This window comes from Poecilia reticulata, linkage group LG9 (assembly GCF_000633615.1).
Source record: "Poecilia reticulata strain Guanapo linkage group LG9, Guppy_female_1.0+MT, whole genome shotgun sequence".
Classification (NCBI taxonomy): Eukaryota; Metazoa; Chordata; class Actinopteri; order Cyprinodontiformes; family Poeciliidae; genus Poecilia; species Poecilia reticulata.
In genome coordinates this window covers 12,147,891-12,168,482 of record NC_024339.1, presented here as the reverse complement: position 1 = coordinate 12,168,482, position 20,592 = coordinate 12,147,891, and the positions used below count along the sequence as shown (strand labels likewise).

The 20,592-nt window shown below is 38.0% G+C and overlaps 1 protein-coding gene and 1 long non-coding RNA gene across 3 annotated transcripts in view; one reads left to right on the top strand and one right to left on the bottom strand.

Moving 5' to 3' along the window:
* The window catches only part of col27a1b (collagen, type XXVII, alpha 1b), an 82,626-nt gene that overhangs the window by 20,891 nt on the left and 41,143 nt on the right, over positions 1 to 20,592 (top strand). For both annotated transcript variants that reach the window (XM_008417909.2, XM_008417908.2), the window contains 8 exons: positions 1,274 to 1,327; positions 6,357 to 6,410; positions 6,505 to 6,558; positions 14,787 to 14,831; positions 16,675 to 16,728; positions 17,890 to 17,934; positions 19,157 to 19,210; positions 19,687 to 19,731. In XM_008417909.2, the coding sequence (XP_008416131.1) occupies positions 1,274 to 1,327; positions 6,357 to 6,410; positions 6,505 to 6,558; positions 14,787 to 14,831; positions 16,675 to 16,728; positions 17,890 to 17,934; positions 19,157 to 19,210; positions 19,687 to 19,731 (405 nt within the window). The remainder of the gene's footprint in view (positions 1 to 1,273; positions 1,328 to 6,356; positions 6,411 to 6,504; positions 6,559 to 14,786; positions 14,832 to 16,674; positions 16,729 to 17,889; positions 17,935 to 19,156; positions 19,211 to 19,686; positions 19,732 to 20,592) is intronic.
* Positions 17,959 to 19,149, bottom strand: LOC108166589 (uncharacterized). The gene is made up of 2 exons (XR_001776944.1): positions 19,065 to 19,149; positions 17,959 to 18,984 (listed from the first exon to the last, which is right to left on the bottom strand). It is a non-coding gene; the product is annotated as an uncharacterized LOC108166589 (long non-coding RNA).

The following is a 20,592-nucleotide window of genomic DNA, read 5'->3' as shown; positions in this document are numbered from 1 at the left end:
GTGTGTGTGTGTGTGTGTGTGTGTGTGTGTGTGTGTGTGTGCTTGTGTTTAGCTGCTGGTTTCCACCTAATGGTTCCTTGTCAGGAGCTCATTCCAGTAATTATTCTAAGCACAAAGGATCTCCATTCCTCCTCTCACCTACCTGAAGATGGATGGACCGAGAGACTCGTTCTCACCAATATTCCTGCCCCCCTGGGATGCCACCTGCCCAGCCTCTCATCAGCACTCTGCCTCCTTATCTTATGTACGGCAAGAATGCAATTTGTAACACTCTGTCCCAGCCTCCTTATTTCTCTCCTTCTCCTTTTGCTCTCTGGAGGTAATGACTTCCATACGTTTTCATATTGCAAGTGAAAGGGGGAATGGTCTGAATGGAGGAGAGGGTGGAGGAAATCTATAGATGAGCTTCTGTTAAGTGTCTCCATATGTCCAGCAGCCAGCGCCGGGGAGGAAAGAGGCTTGGCCAGCTCGGGGGAAGAGGAACTGCCTCGGCTGTTTGACTCCTTTCCACAGTGTGATAACAGACAGATGGTGTCTGAATCCACCCAGCTGTAGACTTACACCTCTGCTCCCTAGTCTGCTGCGCTCACAGTAATTCTACCCGATGACTCCCACCTCCAGCTTAGTGGGGGGAAAAAATGCCTTTGCTTGCAACCCACGGAAATTCTGACCAAGATGAAAAACTGACAGAAGATACAGTAGCTTGCTTTTCCAAGCCATCTGAACATGTTTCGGGCTTTTTCGTTTTTGCCTGAGAGGATTTTTTTCCATGCTCAGCATTTCATTCGCGCTTCACTCAAGCACCTGGTTGAAAGGGAAACTCTTGGATTGATGTTGAAACTTTGATTGCTCAAATATTTCCACTTTATCTCTGCTTGCAATTGTGATCCTCTCAAACCACCAGGAAAAAAATTAAAATAAAATAAAAATGAAAAGTCCTCATTTCTCTTGTGCGATAAACTCCCTTGCATGATGCTAGCATTTCAGAGTCCTGATTCAAAGCATTTCAGGAAAATATGTAGATAGAGCGGTCATCATTTATTGAAGGATTAGGAAGAAGATAATCCACATGCAATAACTTTACCTGCAACACAGACACAGTAGGCATCTTTACTCAAACCAAAAGGTCCTGCCAGGCTGAGCTGTACAGTGGAATGGGAATAACACCCGTGTAGCATGTAGCATTAACTCCATCTTTGACCAAGGATCTTCCAAATCATCCACATGATCATCATCATGTGTCCTCCTAAGTCGTGCTTTTCTTTGTTTGCAGGGCCCTCCTGGTTCTCATGGAAACCCTGGTCGACCCGGACCGCCCGGAGTGAAGGTGAGGACATAAAAGTGTCTCTGATTACGTTAACGCAACATTTTGCAATACGCACCACATTAATGTGATCCAGATTACTCCTGCTTAGGTTTTTTTTTCCAAGTTGAAGATGAAGCTGATTGCAATTTGGTTTCAGGTTCCACAATCCAACTTTAAATTGTTCTTAAGTCTGTCATTCCTTTAAAAATATGGCTTCTAATGAAAGCAGTCTTGTGCTCTGTATGCAATTATGGTTATAAATGACAGGATAATACTGGGGAATTTTTTTGTTCTTCCTCTCATCAAAAAAAAGAAAGAAAAAAACTGGAACTGATCATTTTTTTCTGACAGTAAGCATTTCCTTGTTTTTCGTGCAAAGGACCGCAATGACGCTCTAAAAAACATTACATCAGGGCTTTTCAGGATTGTTTTAGTTAAGCAGTTGTTTTAGTCTATTAAAACATTGCTAGCCCGTTTTTGTAAATACTCTTATGTGAACGTCTCTTGATCTGTGTCCAGTAAATGTGTTGTACATCTGTCAATATATGCATACCATGCAAAATCTGACTCAGACCTGTATGAGAAAATTAGTCAACTCTTAGGAAGAGTAAAATTGCTGCATGTTTTTGCCGTTTGTTGAATATTTTACCAACAGGAACCGCAAACCTTTATTCTGAACTATATAGTCAGAACTGAGACAGATTAGATTGTTTTGTCCAGTTAATCTGATTTATTTAATACATCTTATCTTGTTTAGCTCATCTGTTTGATTTTTCAGGACTGTCTTTTATTGAAATCATAGAATCAAAGTGATGTAATTGTACATAGGTATCAGTCAGGGGAAAGAAGCAAAAAATAATCGCAATATTACAACAACCTGCTGTGTTCTCCTTTAGTCTGAATGAAGAGTTACAGCCACAGTACAAGAAAGAACCCTTTTATTTAAATGAAAACATAATTTATTTGTTAAAATCTCTCACAATGTACTATGGTCCAAAGGAACCCAAAAACCTGTAACTTTAACAGGGGTGTGTAAACTTTTGAGAGTTGTGGCATTTTTACATTCTGCCTACACCAATAGAATTAAGATACTTAATGTTTAAATTAGTTCTAATAGTTTTAGTCATAAACGAGGCTAATTAAATTTGTCCTTCATCTGTTGCAGGGAAAATGACTTCCACTGGTGTCTCTAGTTAATGTGTGTGTGTTTTTTGATTTGTGTTCTTGCATTTCGAAACATCTAAAACAGAACATTTAGTGCCCAAAGGTCTAGCAAAAGTTTATTGTGTGTAAACATCTAAAAACACAGAATGTTGTGTTTTCAAGCCAGCAGCAAATTACAGTTGCACTGGTGTTGTTTCTTCTTTCAAGGTTCTGTTGTCTTGTTAAACCTATTATTGTTCTGTTTAGGGATATTTTTGAATGGATGTCATGCATTTTGATAATATTCTTGTATCTCCTCCAAAGTTTGGCTTCTCTGTTCTCTGCTTTTGTCCTTGGAGGTCATCATTACCTCATCTTGTTCCTAATTCAACTTGGCACCGCTCGGTACTCCTCGACAGCGACTCAAACTCTTTTATAGTTCTCTCTGTTCCTTGTTGGATTCTTGTTGTTCTCTGCTTGTCTGCCTGCCAAATTTTACTCTCTCAGGAAATCCATGCTCTACACTGACCTTGTATGCTGTGCAGTTGGGGTCTTCCTCTTTTTATTTAGAGCAGCAGTAATATTCAAGCCAGAAAGCATGCAAGGAGTTGAGAGAACACTGTGGTTTAAAATGCAGTTCAAATGACTTGCCTGTTCTTGATTCACTAAAGTTCAGGGAGTTCAATAATGGCATTTGTTATTCCAAAATCACTAACACCTCTTATAAAGATGTGCAAAAAGCTAGAGGATTACATCTGTCCCAGTAAGTTTATTTTGTCTGTAGCATTGATCTGAGTCATTAAAGATAAAGGGTTTCCCTATACCTGCAATCATTAAAGTTAAACAAATTATATTTTATTTATTCTAGAAGAGCAATAAACTTAAAACTGAATTAAAACAACACACTGCATTTCATCAGCGTTACCCTATTCACTAACCAAGAATCTGGTGGGCACTGCCGTCTCTGTCCGTTTATGACCTTATCAGAGTTTCTGCAGATCAGTGTCAGTGTGAACCTACAAAATGGTTAAGAAAGCTACAGAAATGTATAACCTTAAACATGCACTGCTTCATCAAGTTTGTATTCACTCCCTGTGGAGCCGTTTGCTGAAGCGCTAGGCTAATGTTAGCATGCTTTCCCTTTGTTTTGATAAGACTCATTCATAATCTGTCTCATTATATTTGGAAGATGACAAAATTAAACTTGAGTCTTTCTTTTAGCTTTTAGCTTTTTTTTTAGCTTTCCTTTAGCTCGGTCACTGTTTAGGCTTTATGTTTAAACAGGTTTGGTGAGCTTTTTATATTTTACAGTCTTTTCTTGGTGAACACCTGCCTTACTTGAATTTGTTTATTATTACTATTCATTAGTAATATTAAGAGAATAACATATTTTTTAATGAGGGAGGTGAGGTAAATTTTTTGTCGTAAAACAATATCTGGTTAAAAACGGTTAAATCAAACTTTTTAAATGTGTTTTCAATAAAATATTCTTAACTAACTTGTATGTTATATAATGTTATATGGTATAAATGAGGAACATTTTCACAGCAGGAGCCTTAAACAGGATAAACCAGATATTGTAAATGAATAAAGGAAAGGAGCCTGTTTCTGTGTTTTTGTGTCTTAGTCATCCAGTGTTTGTGATTTTGCTCACTTTGCATTTTTGTGGTCAACCCTTCTTGGCTTTCTGTTGCTTTCTGAAAAGGCCATTTGTGTCCTTTCTGGGAGAAACTAGCATTTTAGCTTTTTTTCTGTCTCACTAATTTGCATGAACCCAACACAGCCTGTATTCCAGCTGAGCACTTCTGTCAACAGGGAGGTATTTTTTAGCTCCATAATATTTTAGCCTGCCATAAGAAAGAAAGCGTTCCTCTAGACAATATCACTCTCTGTCTAACTCAGTGAGTGATCAATAAAAAAAATACATTACATTTCTGCTTTTCAATTTATTTCTACAAGCTGAAAAATCACAATCAGGTTCTTTGGGCTTATTTAAACAGAACATGCTCTTCTGTTGTTCATGGATATTTGCTTTGACTTGATTTAATTTGACCTGTTTTCACACAAATTTTAAACTGCAAACTGTCAGCTTGAACACAGATCTCTGGATTTATAAAACTGACCCACACAAACAAAATCGTATGTGTATTAAGATAACTTTATCTCCCAGATTTCATTATTATGTAATCATTACATATTTTTGACTGGGTCATTTTTCAATTATCTGCTGCTACAATAATGTCTTGTAGTTCAGCCATGCGCTTTCCATTTCCAGATGATAGTTAAAAAATGCTGTGCAAGATTTCCAACATTAGGAATATTATTTTATAACCTCTAAAATTTAAGGTATAAACTTTATACCTGACTTGCTAAGTGTTGTCTTTGGTTTTAAAATGTTGTTTGATCACTCATACAAACTTATCAGGTTTCCACAGACAAGAGATAAAATTACACACAAGCGAACTCTTTTTTTTTATCTGATGGAATTTAATTGCACTTAATTTTGTTTTAGGGTATTGGAGAGAAAGTGCACTAAATACAAATACTTGCCACGGTTTTCTTTATTTGGAAAATTAAATGTTGTAAAATTCTTTGCTGGTTTGTGTTGGTCTGTTTCAGAAAATCAAAATGAAATGTTTTGAAGTTGAACCATAATTTCACAAAATGTTGAATATTTCAAGGCTTCTAAATGTTTGCAAGACATTGTAAAATTTTATTGAACAACTGCATTGACAATGATTGAATTATACAGGATTTGTAGATACAAATGCTTATTTATCTCTCCTGACATAAACATTTTAGACAATATATTTGAGCTGAATACTGGCTGGAAAAACAAGGAAGTATGCATACGATTCGAAGCTTTTCAGATTTAGTTTTTGTTACAACTTCAGCTTTGTTTGTTGAAATTTATGTGTAAGATAAACACAAAGTAGGGCAAAACTGTGAAGTAAAAAGAAAAGGGTGTGCAGTTTTTTAAAAATTTAGACAAATGCAGTCTGAAAAGCATTTATCTAAAATCTGATGGTGTTTGTTTTCCATCAAACCTCTCAGGCCTTCGTGGAACAGCTGCGTTTGTAGTGATGTTAAATTACACACAAATGAACATCTGTAGGCAGTTTGTTGCATTTATTTTATTGAGTGGCATTTTCCAAACCTTTCAGTTTTTCTTTCAAGGAACACATATATTTTTTTAAATCATTTTTCTTGCTTTTCACAACTATGTGTTACTTTGTGTTATTCTGGTGGAATTTCATGCAGAATTTACTGAAATAAATCGGGATGAATGGAGATTTTTGTGTCAGTTTCATCAGCCAACGATAACCCACTCATGAACCTCCTCAGCTGCAGAACTGTGTAAAATTCATCCCAGTACAGGACGATGAACTTCCACAGTTGTGTGATTCAATTCTAGCCAGCTCAACCCTGTAGCGTTTTTATTCGTGTTTCTGTTTTGCGATAAGCACTCACACAGGAAATGATCTGGTCCTCCTCGGAGCTGTTGTGTTGTAATTGCTCAGATTACAGGGAGGCTCCTTCACCAGACACACTGGACCTTGAATGCTGACCCAGACGGCTCCGACAGGATTCCCACTGCCCGAAAAGGGAGAAGAATGTTCACCATTACTCCCCATCACTTCTTGCTGGCTTGTTGTAAACTGAGTTACGGGAAGGAATAAACTGACTGCTCGTTTGTGTAAATACAAGCACTGGACTCCTCCAATAAGTACAATGAACTCATTACACTGTAACAGTGTCAGTAGAATGTAAACAGCAAAGTTTCCTGCTCCTTCTCACAAGAAATATTGTTGCAATGCAGGGAATATTCAATAAACACTAGCTCCTGTTTGAGGAAATATGTTGTACATTTTGAAAACATACTAATTCTTTGTTGTTTATTTTGTAGGGACAAAAAGGAGACCCTGGAATGTCACCTGGTCAAGCCCTGAAAGGACAAAAAGTATGCAATGGTACCATCTTTAAAAAAAACAGCAAATTGACGTTGTTATGACATGATGCTGGTTCGTTGTGTGTGACCTAATTGATATTTCCAGGGAGAACCTGGAATGATCGGCCCACCTGGACCGCCCGGCCAAGATGGACGAAAGGTAAAAGCATTCAAAGTTAACAGACCTTATGTGTGAGTAAGATTTCTGAGCCTAGCGATATAATTTCAGTCATAAGAAATGAATGTTCTGCTTGTTGAAGTTAAGTGAACATACACTGCAAAGGAGCTGGTGTGGAAGCTGAATGATCATAACATACGAATGAACGATCACACCTGGAGAAAGTTTAAACAGGATTTGCTCCCTCACATGTAATACTGTAATACATCGTCAGTATTACAGGCCTCTGATTTTTCTAAAACATCTCAACTGAAGTGGATTACTGGGTGAAAAGTTTTACCCGCCGTCTCCAAACGTTGTGTCACTCGTTCCTTGGAGAGCTCTCCTCTGGAAAGTAGGACAAGTTTGGAATGTGTCTCAGTTCTGTGATGTGATCCTTCTCATGATGTAAAATATTTGACTTTCTCTGCATACTGCTGAGTTGTGGCTGCAGAGAGAGAGAGAGAGAGAGAGAGAGAGAGAGAGAGAGAGAGAGAGAGAGAGACTTTTTGCAGCAGTGTCCTCCATGGTGTTATTTTATTGCTGGCCTTTTCCCAAGCCCCTCACAGTAATTACAGACATCAATAGGGGATATGCCTGTTGGGGCTTTCTACCAAGCATTATAGGAAATGGCTAATTTTGTTTTTCCATTAAGGTTTTTTTCTAAATGAGTTAGTTTTTTTTAATTATTCATTTTTCTTTCCTTACCTATGTGTAAAATAGAAGTTCAGTTCTTTCTAAAGTTGAAAGCCTTTTTAAAAGTAACAAAGTTGACCAAAGTCTTTGTTAGTTAAAATACATGCAGTAACAAACAAACATAGTAACATTTAAAAAAAAAGACAAGCAAAAACAGAGGACAATACATAAAATGCCTGTTAGGAGTCAAACATAAGTCACAATAAAAGCTGGTGTAAATTAAAAATAAGTTTAAAAGTCTGATTAGACTTTTCAATATCATTGTCCTGTTATTCCAGAGTCTCTGAGGCCGAATCCTCTTTGTTTAGATTCCAGCTCTGTTGAGAGCATCTGGTTGGTGATCCTGTGCTCCTTTAGGGTCAGACAGGTCAAGCAGCTGGACCAAGCCATCATAAACTTTAAAGTAAAACAAAATAACGAGACAATCAAGTCCAAAATATGGAGTATTTGTTTAAATTTGCCAAAGCAAGAGTCTTCCTTGTAACTTTGTACCTCTGCTTTTCTAATTTTGAGAATTATAATTTCAAATCTGTCTATAAACATTTCAACTACAAGGATATAAGACATAATTCTTCCAAAAGGGAACCAGATGATCAAATACAGTATTCTTATGTAGCCTGTTTTCACTTAGTGTTTAAAAATTGTGTGTTATCCAACCACTGACATCTTGTAGACAGCTAAAGAGAGCATCCAAAATTGGGAAACAAGCATATGATTTAAAAAAGAAATAAACCTGGATGTCATCAACATAAACCTAAGTACTATATTCTGATTTTTTCTCTCCCAACTAAAAGAAACAAAATAAATCATCTTGGTTTTGCTGAAGATTAGCATATAGCTCCTTGCTTGCAGCTGTGTTTGCTCGCAGTAATTTATTTATTTTTTTTAATTATTCCCAGTGACAGAAAGTTTCTATAAAGCTAAATCTTGCTGCACCTGAAGCATTTGTTCTCTAGTTTTCCAAGCAGCCAGTAAATCTCTGGACCACTTCCACCTGATAGGTCTCCTACACCGAGACGTCTAAGTCCTTGGGAACGATGCAAAAGAAGAGAGGAGAGGATGTTAAGTTGTTAACCAAAGGAGCAGAATTTCCAAGTACAATAATTTTGTGTGAAGCACACTTATGCAGCTAAATGAAGGTCACAAAGGGTAAAAAATATCCAATTTAAAAGAGAAATAAATCTGAATGTCATCAGCATAGCAATCAACAAAATCTTTCCACTTCCTGCTTTATTCTACAGAGTTGATTTATCAGAAGTTTTGGTTTATGTATTCTTAATCAGTTTGTTGAACATTTAAATGGGTAATATTTCTGCAAGAAATATTATCTGCAAGAAATATTATCCATTTGGTCATTTTGTTGGGTTCCTATGGTTGCTTGATTTTACACAGAATTCAAATTTTCTAAAAGATGCAGTTTAAACACAGAAACATTCCCGTTGATTCTCCTTCTCATTAAAATGCTTTAATGTTTCTCATTAAAATATCCTCACTCACTTTCTCCCAATCAGATTAAACTTTTCGTTTTTACAGAGCTTTGGTAAAATTCTTAAGTATGTGAAGAGTTAAAGCTCTTCAGACATTTAGTTATTTTTGCCAGTAGGCTGAGAATTGAACTGAAAGAGTCTGGTGGATAAAACGAGACAGAAGAAGGGAAACTTTCAGTAAAGAGAAACGCAGATGTTTTGCAAAACAGCATAAATAATTATGACTGAAACTAAACTTCTTTTTAATTACGCTGGAGGGTTTGTGTCTTTTGAAAGCTGCTGTCAGAGTCAACTCTGGATGAGATGGAAGCAGATAAAAAGAAAAGGTTGTTGTGGGGTGAGGATTTAGATGCTGCATCCGCGGTAATTAAAAACAAAAAGCATGACAAACCTTTGTCATTAGCTTACTGTTTTCACAGAGAAACTTTCTCAAACTATTTTAAATCTATCCTCAGCATAATGAGGTCTTTGTGAGTTCTCCAGCCATTTGTTATGCAATCAGACGTTGCTGACAGGAAAAAAAAGTTCTTCCATTTAGGAATGTAATTGGGAGCGTTATGTTAAAAAAGAAAGAATCACATCTTGTGTTATGACTCATGGAACATGGAACCATGGGAAAAGGCTGATAATCTCCTGAGTGATTCATGGTCAGCGTGGACCTTTACTGGACATGGAACAGCTTGTTGTTGCTACTACGGTCCTGTCGGCTGGGTTTCTCAGTCCACTGTTACAAGTCTGCGTTAGCCTGTAAGAATTCAACTTTGCACAAGGATCAGCTGACAGCCATTCAGCGTATTACAAGTCTTATCCAGCTAATTAAAACAAGACAGATCCACTTGGCTCTGCGCAAGGCCACCAGACATCTCCTTGCTTGCAGCTGTATCTACTCTCAGTATTTTCTTTGTTTAATCATTCTCAGGCACACAAAGCCCCCCATAAATCGGAGTATCGCTGAAATTCCACCAGATGCAGATGAAACTCAAGCGTTTGCTTTCTAGCTGTCCAAGCAGCCAGTAAAACTTTGACTCAGTGCAGCATGATAGATCTCTTATTACTGAGTTTTCTGCTCAGAAAGTGGCCCACTGCCAAAAAAAGTCTTTCCTCACTGTGGGAAATGTGTAACGATGTAATGGGAAGGTTGCCTGGGAGTCATTCAGTGGTCTGAGCTGTAAAGTAGGAAAGGACTCGTGCATGTGTGTGTGTAAAATCCAAACACTGTGGAGAATATTACCAATTCTGGACCATAGAGTCCTTTATACAGCCAGCTTCAAATTTTGGCAGACAGACTTAAAACTGTATTTTTCATGAGGTGTGCAGTTTTTCTTCCCTGTCCTGCTCCCCGGTTTTGCAGAGTCAAAGCTGTGTTTGCTGATTGATTTATGAAAGCGAACAGAGAGAGGCCTGCCTGTTGGGGCTGGGGGTTTGTGTCACATTGAAAATAAAAATCTGTGTAAAGAATAATGCATTATTTGTCTGACAGGTGTAGTCTGTTTCTTCTGCTGTGGACGGGGGAGACAGTGAAGCTGGCCCAGTTTGCTCTTTTGTGATTCAGATCGATAAACAGCAGCTTGAAGTTGTTCACATTTTGTCACATTACAAACTCAGGCTTCGGTGTGTTTAGGGGGGATTCATGTGATCAGCCAACGTGACATACGGATCCACTGGCTCATCTGCACATCTAGAGACAGAGCTTTTTGGCTATTTATCTTTTTCAAAAACAGATCAAGCTGAATCAGATTTATTTGAGTGTCTAAAACAATTGTTGTCAAGTGTTGCCAGAAATTTCGGCCAAACTGCATTTGAATTTTGACTGGTCCATTGAACAGGATTTGATCTTAATCAGTTAATTATAGCTCTAGAATGTTGGCTGTAATGTTTAGTTTGTTTACACTTTGTTCCACATGTTTGCTGTGTCTCCTACATGACTTGCAGCAAACGTCTTTCGTCTTGGCTTTCTTGCCACTCTTCAAAATTGCCAGACTTGATAATAATTATCGTGTTGATAGACTTTGCAGCCCAGACTTGCCACCAGGAGGCACATGGTGACCTAACGCTGCTTTAGCCTCCACAGCTTCCTCCCTGAACTGTTTGCTGTGTTCCTTGGTCTCTATGATCTTCTCCAATAAACCTCTGAGGCCTTTACAGAACAGCTGGACTTAAAATGAGATTAAATTACACACAAGCAGACTCTACTCAGTAATTAGATGCCCTCTGAAGGCATTTGTGTTCACCGAATTGGATTTAGGATTATCAGAAAAATTAGGGTGAATACAAATGCACAACGGCTTTTTAGATTTTTACTTGAACGGAAGTGAAAACCATGTGACATTTTGCTTTCACTTCACAATAATGCACTACTTTGTGTTGGTCTGTCAAACAAACGGAAGTGCACTTGTAATGCATCAGAATGTGTGTAAGTTAAAGTGACAGGAACCATTTTGCAAGGTTCTGTATGTGCATATAAAACCTTTTTTCCCCCTTTGTTTTCTGCTTCACATTTGCTCACAAAAACACTTTCTAGTTTTCCAAATTACCTCATCATTTTACCTGTTTGCAGATAAACAGCGCCGAACCCAAAAAAGATGGACTATGTACGATTTGACTAAAGTAATTAAAATTCTTGGCACCTTGAAAAGAAACAAAGAAAATTGTTGCCTACTCTTTCAGTGTGAGGAAAGTGTGGAATCAGTTGTAAAGCTCTTTTTAAAGATTCAGACCCAATTTCTTGTTTTGGCCTTGCACTTCCATTTCGATGGATTACAGTGCCTCTTTTCTTTTGGGGATCGAGGAGAAATGGTCATTCGGCTGTTTAAATGGGCCCACAACATCCCGACCCAAGGACTCCTTTCAAGAGGGGCATCTCATTTTTGTCAAGAGGAAAAGTAAGGCCAAGGGGATTGGTTATTTTTTTATACTCTTAGCAAATGCTTTGAGTATCTTTGTATTGTAAATGGCTTTGATTGGCTGATATTGATCTAGTTTTTTCAGTTAAATGTATTTTTGCAGTGAGTAACTAAAAATGAAATGACCTTTTATCTTATTCTGAGAGATCGACCTGTCAGGATGATTTTTCTCAGCAGTTTCCTGCCTGTCAGTCTCGCTCTGCTTCAGACTTTCAGATCTGCCTCTGCGTCCATCAATATTAACTTTCGCTGTGAAGTCAAACTATTTTCAAACCAAACTTACCTCTCAATCAGCACCATTTTACTGTGAAAGGCTGAGACAGCCATATGGAGGGAATAAAAGTTGGTGGTATGAGTGTTTTAGAGCTTCCTGGCCTTCCATATGCACACTATGCACGCCCGACATATGCTTCCCCTTCTTGGAAGCAAAGGCTGTTAGACTAGAACAGCTTGCAGCTTATATAAACTATCCTGCATGTTGTGTGTCTGTTGAATATGATGAATAGGATCAGCTGAGTAAATGCTGATGTACTTCATCATTTAGATCAGCTGGTGGAATGACGTGTGAGCTGCACCTGACTAGGCTTGCCTGAAATAACTCCATGACGTTGGTGTCATAAATACAAAATAAGGTTTTATCTGAACCTGCAGTTCACAATGAGTCTCTGTAGATATCAAAGCCAAGTCGAGTTTATTTGTACACTTCAGTGACTAGGCAGTTCAAAGTTTTTTCCATCATAAAAACATCAAACATGAGTTTTGGCCTTGCACTTCCATTTCGATGGATTATAGTGCCTCTTTTCTTTTGGGGATCGAGGAGTCGATCCCCAAAAGAAAAGCATTACATTTTGTCAAATGCCATCATCAAAATTATTAAGCAAATGTATTATGAATCATAGGGAACTCTAAGCAGGTGGGTTTTAAGCCTTGAGTTAAAAGAACTCACTGTTTCAGCTGTTTTGCAGTTTTCTGGAAGCTTGTTAGTCTGCTGCCCAGACTAACCTGATAAATGGGTTTCAAACATTCAATGTGTGAAAACATGCAATATGTGACAGAGCTAATGAATGTTACAAGGATGAAATGACTTGAGATAAACAAAGGAATACTGAAATGATGGCTTAGGTGTTTAAACTGTGTAATTTTACTACTACTAATAATAATACCAACAAAGAAGAGGTACAGGATGGTGCACTGTTGCCTTGCAGCTAAAGTTGGATTCTGATCCTGGCCTTTCTGCATTCAGCTTGCATGTTCTCTGTGGATATTTCAGCCACCTCCCACGCCCCAAAAATAGCATATTAGGCAAATTGGTCTCCATTTATTTCCCTTGGGAGTAAGTGTGTGTATATGGTTGTTTGTGCTGTGTGTGTGGCCCTGTGATGGATTGGCAACCTGTCTGGGGTCTACTTTACCTTTGGTCCAATGACAGCTGGGCCCTGCATGGATAACTGGGTGTAGATAATTGATGGATAGAACAGTAAAGGCATAACAGAACATCTGGAAGTCCTTGTAAAACATTTGCTGCTGCTTTTGAAACATCACCAACAATTTATTGCCATAGGGAGCATGAATGCTTGGTACGCATTGCCACTGCAGTCCAAGTAGTTCTTTCTGTTATTCATACTGATGACAGCGGAATGACAGTGCAATCCTGCTGTGCATTTACCTTTAAAAATAAATACCTGCATGCAGCCTAAATGAGAGAAAATGCTCCTCTATATTTGGAAACCCCAAAAAAGGAGAAAAATTCCCCATAAAACATGCAACATATGGAAAATACTTGATTTTATTTCTGGTAAGCACTTAAAAAGTGTAATCTAATAAAAATGGCAGATGTATGTTTCACAGTGTGATACACTGAAACCAAGTTTAGAACGAAAGAAGCTTTTTCTTCTACAATGAAATTGAACGACTAATAAGCACCAGCTATGACGGTGACTTTCCATCCCGTCACAAATCCTTGAGCTTGTTTACATTTTCCTAACGTTTGGATCTGTCAGTCATGTTCTGATGTCTGCTTTGCAACCAATACTTTTAGATATCTCACCGTGCATTCATGTAAGAACATTTTAATATTTTCCTCTTTAGTACAGCCTGCTGACAGGAGTGCATGCTTTGTACGACATTATTATCTACATTGATGCTACTTTTCCAGCCTCTTGCCGCCTGTTGTTTACTCGATCTGCCGCTGACAGGCCGACACAGCTGGCGGCTAATGACTTCACACTTGAGAGGACAGCCTTGTTCATTCCTCAGAGATAATTTCACATCTCTATCTTTGCTACTTGTGAGCCTTGATTGGGAGAAGATTAATATATTTCATAACCAGCTGGTGGAGCCATTGGAGATCACGGGGTGTGAAGATGACCATTAAGTATCCTTCTGGGTGTCAGGTGTTACTGCCTAATTGGTTTACTGGCTTTATTAATTTTAAGCAGAGTGCAGAGGTGGCAGATACTAAGCAAACACACCAATAGCTGAGCTGCTACAATTAAAGTCAGTATAACTCCTGTGTGTAAACAGTAAAAAACTGCTTTATTAAGGACTGCACAGTCAACACAGCTGATAAGTGGTCTATTAGTTTAGCAGCTGTTAAATTGGTCTTACCTGAGAAGCGTTGTAAACGCATCTCTCCGTACTTTATTAAAGTATTTGTTAGCAAACAGAAGCTCCTCTTTTCTATGGAAAAAACGTAATTTTCTCCCATGTGGGGTGACTGTGGCACTCGTGAATACAAACCTTACTGTTGTGTAATTAATTTGTTTGATATCTTAAAAGTGTTGAATGAGAACAGGAACAATTTAAGCTTCTAAATTGATTTTAGATGCAAAATGAAGTCCAAGTTTAACAATTAGAACCGCAGAGTTCTGGTTTGATGGTTTGTTCAGCAAAGTGCGATTTAGATGGCAACTGAACTTCTTGAAGACGTTTTCCTGCCAAGAAACAAGACAAGAAATCCAGTTGCTCTCCTTCAGTTCTGCACTGCCTAACATTTGGACATTAAAAGGGTTGATTAGAGATTTTTGTATTTACAAATGAATGCACTTCACAGTACTTTTGTAAAAAAAAAAAAAAAAGAAAAAAGAAAAAAATGAAGACAATTCAGACTTGCAAGCAGCTAAGCTATTTTTTTCTTCATCAACAGGGACAAAAAGGCTATTCTGGTCCTTGTGGTCATCCGGGCGAACCTGTGAGTAAGCTTTATTTCAACTGATGCAAAAGGTGTATCAACTTGTTGCAGACGTTCTCTGCAGTAAGACAGAGACGTCAACAGAGACGTGACATGTTTAATCCCTCATCTGAAGACTTTCTGTGCCTGCAAGAGACAAAGCTGATCTAAAAGAACCACCAGTAAATTATTTACAAATTCAAATTCAAAAATAAGTAGCTTTAAAAAAAAAAAGAAAAAAAAGAGTCAAATCATTCTGACAAGCTCTATGTTCACAGACAGTTGTTAGTATCAGCAAGAGATTTTTGGCTGAAGTACAAGTAGGGCAAATAGTTTGAACATCAAGAGTCATTCCTCCTCCACAAAATCCTCCTTCTCTTCTCACCACTTTCTAAACTTTGCGTAATCTCTCTTTTAAGGAATGTGCTGTCTCACAAGCAGAATCGGAAGAAATTCATCCTTTTATTTTCTAAATAAATTATATATTTTAGCTTAATTATGTGTTTTAAACTTTTCCTTTTAAAAACATTTCCTTCTCAGAAAGGTTTTGACATGCCTTGAGAGGCAGCTCAGTTCCTGCATGCTTAAGTATGTTTTTTGTGTATTTTCTTTGTGTATTTAATAACCTAATATGTTAATATATTTTTACTGGATCACTGTGGAATAAATTACATGTTTTTCCATAACCTGTGGCTCTTGGACAGTGTGTAAGATTGTAGGGTTTGGAGCTAGACAGAAAGGCAAGAACATGCTGGGATTTGTTGCAAGGCAGGGGAATTTTTTAATTAATGGAAAACCGGATCAGGAGCCAACTAACATGAACAAGGACTGACCAGATGTTCCAGGGTCAGGCCGGATTCTGAAGATGCTTTCAAGGTACAGCAAATGCTCACTGGCAGCCCACCGCCGACCCCACAAAACGTGACATCAGTCTTCAATATCAATACAGAACATCATTCTTTGCTTGAACTTACAGGTTATTTTCCGGAACCTGCAGCTAAGGGACTTTAATGTTTTATTTCAGTAATTCGAAGGTTACTTTTCTGGGGTTTACAGGCTGTATAAAAAAATCCCTTATGAAATTATACGTGGTCTTTTCCCCTGTGTTTAAATCTTTTGCGGTACAAGCGTTGTGTTATTTCTTCCATTTGATACTTCAGAATTTTTGTGCCTCTTAACTCATGACTTGCTCGGTTTTAAAAGGCCACTGAAACGGCTGAGACGTAACTGTAGCCAGCGTATGTCATAAATGTGGTTCGCTGTGTGTATACTGTAAAAACAGCCTATAATTTGCGGCATGCCTTCACTTATTGACTTTGTTTAGATTTTCTTATAAACAATATGTAATAGTAAACATTCCTCTCAGAGAGACGCATTTACTTTGGTCTTGCCACAAGGAAGGAATGACTCATGTGTTCATCTGTGCATTATTGAAGATAAATGGATGAAAGCCAAACTGTTCCCACAGTAGTCGTCCCAGCAAGTGACTTGACCACATTGTAATCTCACTTGCTGTCAGATTAAATAGTCTGAGTAGCGATCTTTGTTGTGGCGCCTCAGAATTGACTTGACTAAACAAAAGGCCTTTATTGAAAGTTTGGAGAGTTTAATGGTGTAATAACGGCAACTGCCAATTGTTGCAACACAAACACATCACTTATTATCATCAAGTTTTATTTCTTTCTTTGCTTGTTCTCTGTTACTGCAGTCTGGCTGAAAGAGAAGCTATCTGCACATAAAAAAATAATTTTCCAGAGAAATTCTGGCTCCTTCTGCCGATCAGCTGCTCCTTCTTCTTTTCGTTTTCCACCTTGATCCTTGTCCTCTTCTACCTCTGACTTCTGTGCTGCCTTTGTTTCAACAGGGTGAGCAAGGAGATGATGGAAGCCTTGGAGCCAAAGGCTATCCTGGCAGGCAGGTGCAGTAAATCTAGTGTTGCAGTGCTGATTGAGCAGGGACAATCACACACTTTCACACACACATGCACACACGCATGCACACACACACACACACACACACACACACACACACACACACACACACACACACACACACACACACACACACACACACACGCGCATAGAGTGAATAAAAGTTGGTGATATTTTATATATCCGTATTTCTTCTTGAGATTTTTGTGCTTCCTTTGGCTTTTCAAAATAGTTTTTTGATAAGTAAGACAAACAAATAATATTGCTAGAATTACTAGCAATATTAATATGTAATACCTTACATATGTGCTTAAATTATCCTCTCTATCATAAATATTGATCATATTTTGACAACTCCAAATAAAATGTTTCCAGGGTTTACATAAAAGGAACAAGAACCAGAGCAACAGTGCTAAGCATGAAATTTCTCCCTGGAAATTCCAGGACTTGTTAGGAATGATGTCAAAGGTTTCCAAAGTAAGCGCTACCCTGAAAGGAAGAGAGTAATAAAAGTGTGACTAATGCCACAGATCTCTGGGCACAAATAGGCTTCCTCTGTCCAGTTCGAACTGTGGGCGTCATCTCCTGTTCCAATTGGTTGTAAAGTCTTTAACATAAGAAGTCAGAGCTGTACAGCTTTACAGTTCCTTAACATTTAATGTATGTTTTGTCTCAGCTTTAAGCAAAATCCATTAAAAGCGTTTGGATGACTGCCAGCGTCTTTTCAAGGTTATGATAAAGTTTGGGCGCAAGTCACTGTGCTTTCTGCTTCATCGTGCACAAACAGTAAAGTGTAGTGGATTAGGTTTTAGCACCCCCTACCATTTCTACATTATGAATCACTCAGGCTTTTGTGGTCATCATTATGATACTCTGGTGAAAACTGTTGCATTGAGCTTAGGATTTATGTTTTTGATTGCAGAGAGAGGATGGTGAATTAAATTATTGTATTAATAGGTAATAAAGTTGTAGATGTTGTAAACTACAGTCATAATTATTATCAGATGTTTGAAAGGCTTAAATTCTTATTGTAATTTACCCCCATGCATAATTATTATTTTTATCACATTTTGTTTTTTTCAATCACAATAGGCAAATCTCTTTTGCTACTTGCATTGACAGAAGTGTTTTATTGTGTTTAACCTCAGGGTTTGCCTGGACCTGTAGGAAAAACTGGACCAAAAGGCGTCAGTGTAAGTAGATACTGAAACGACATCCAGTGTTTTTGTTGTTCCCTTTATTACAGACTGTTTAAGATCCAGACCTGAAATATCTCTACCACGCTAATGACTTTATAATTGGTTGTTTGTACTTTATGTAATTGTTATGCCTCATTTAAATAACATGTAAAATGTTTACTGCATGCCTGTTAACCCAGTGTAGCCACATAAAACCTACTTAATAACAACATTTACAATACCTTGTAAAAGGATTCATACCCCTTGAACTTTCTCACATTTTGTCTTGGTTATTATGCGATAATGCAAGACAAATTAGTACGTATTTGTAAAGTGGAAGGAAAAAATATACACAGTTTTCAGAACTTTACAGTTTAAAACCCTGAAAATGTTGAGCCAGTTTCCTCTGATATTCATGTGAAAGTTTACATTTCAACAGAACTGCGATACCAAATGTGTAGCTGGAGATGAAAAGGAATAGTGTAGAGTGTTCATGTGCTCGAACAGCCGAGTCAGAGTCATTAAACCGGCTGTTCATGGATGTTTTCCATCCAGTCTGTCAGAGCTCAGGGTGTTCTGCAAAGACAAATGTGGAACGGTGTCAGGCTCTGCATGTAAAAAGCTGATAGAGACAAACAGCAAAAGATGTGGCTACAAACAGGTACTGTAAGCAGTGCTTTGAGTTGTTTTGTCATATTAAATCCCAATAAAATACCATGAAGCTTGATTGTAATATTACAAAAAATTGTAAAAGTATAAGGTTGTGAATGCTTTTGCAACATTAGTAAATTCTCTGTGATAACAGTTCACAGTTTATTTTTATTTTCAGAAAATGATTCATAATTTTCTAAGTAAAAGTATGGTGGATGAAAGACAATATGCCGTTACCATTTCTGCTTTTCTGCTGGTTAGGTTTTACACAAAGATCTTCAGAGATCCCTGATGCGAGGGTATGTGCCCTTGGACTACATCGTGGAAGCCAGCACCATGCAGTCCATGGGCATATACACTTACCTCAAGGCCTGGCTCCTCAAGACTTCAGCCTGTGTCAGAAACCTGGCAGAACTGTACAGATGGCAGAGAAATCTGCGTTAGTTGTTCTGATAACTCACCCTCCTGAACAATGTCACCCATCTTTTTCTTACTCCCACTTTGTCCTTTTTTATCATCGTCTTTCTCATTTCATTTTTGTGTGCTTTTTCCATTTCTTTCCTCCATCTTTTATTCATCTCTCCAGGGTCACATTGGCGTCCCGGGGCTTTTTGGCTTTCCTGGTCCTGATGGAGAGAGAGTAAGTATTAGTGGCTGCAGTGTCTTGCCTGCAGGGTTGCACTGTGACAGTCCATGGGCCAAATGATGAAACAGAAATACATTTCATTGTTGCAGAAATGAGACACTTGAGGCAGATTTTTACCAAACTAGTAATCTTTAAATAGTGTTTGGACCGGCCATCACACCACAGCCTACATACAGTGGTGGATAATTCTTGAGTGTAGAAGATGGATATAAATTTATAGAAACCCAACTATAAATCAAATCCACACCATCAAACCACTGAATCAAAACAAAGGGATTCATGTGACTTTATCGCATTTTTTTTTAACGTTAGCTGATGTGGATAATGACCAAATTACTGAAAGCAGGAGTAAAATTTGTTTTTGTATCTGAAAAAAAGACAAGTGTTATTGTTTATATCATGTGCAAATTTGTCACAGTTGTTGCCTCTCGCGGCCAGAAATCATGCTCTGATTTCTGTCTCCTTTACAGGGAATTCCTGGTGTGCATGGGAAGAAGGGCAAGATGGGTAGGCCGGTAAAGTTTTCTCTCAACATACTTCTCATTGTTAAGGCAGCCTTGTGGCAGTAACTTTGTTTGTGACCTATGGGATACAACAGTAATGCAGTGATACTGTAAAGTCTTTCAAAATGCCGCTCCTCAGGCCGACTCTTTGATGGTAAATCCCTTTTGGCTTTTCGAGTTGATTTGCAGAAAATGGTGCTGAACAGCATGCTAATGCACTGGCTTGTGGGGAATGTGAGTATTTTGAGGAGGCATGGTACAAGCTTGCAAAAGTATTCATACCTCACATTTTGTCACATTATAATCTCAATATGTTTCATTGGGATTTTATATGATTGACAAACAGAGAAGTTAATAAATCAAAGTCATGCTATTGTATAATTTTCCTTTGTATTTTGAGCTATACTGTTGTAAACCTTTGCAGCTGTTTCCAGGCTTCTTTGTTCTGATACCCCTAAATGAAATTCAGCGTGATGTTTAGAAGTCACCTTATTATATTGTTTTACGCTGATAAAATGAAGTACAACCTTGAGAAGTGTCCAGACCTGCAGCTCTTCTGTGAAGACCTCAGTGGTATTCATGCCACTGAACAGCTTTGTGAATGTTATTGGATCATGAAGGTTCATGTGTCTGCAGTGCATCGTGGCTCTTGCTGAGTGTCAGGAATAAGTTGGCCCATTTTATACTGGAGCTCTGTGATTCGTTTTCTGTGCTTGGCCTTAACAAGAAAACTTTGGATTTTTGACAGTTTGGTTATTACTGGGCTTGTGGTGACATCATCTATCTATCTATCTATCTATCTATCTATCTATCTATCTATCTATCTATCTATCTATCTATCTATCTATCTATCTATCTATCTATCTATCTATC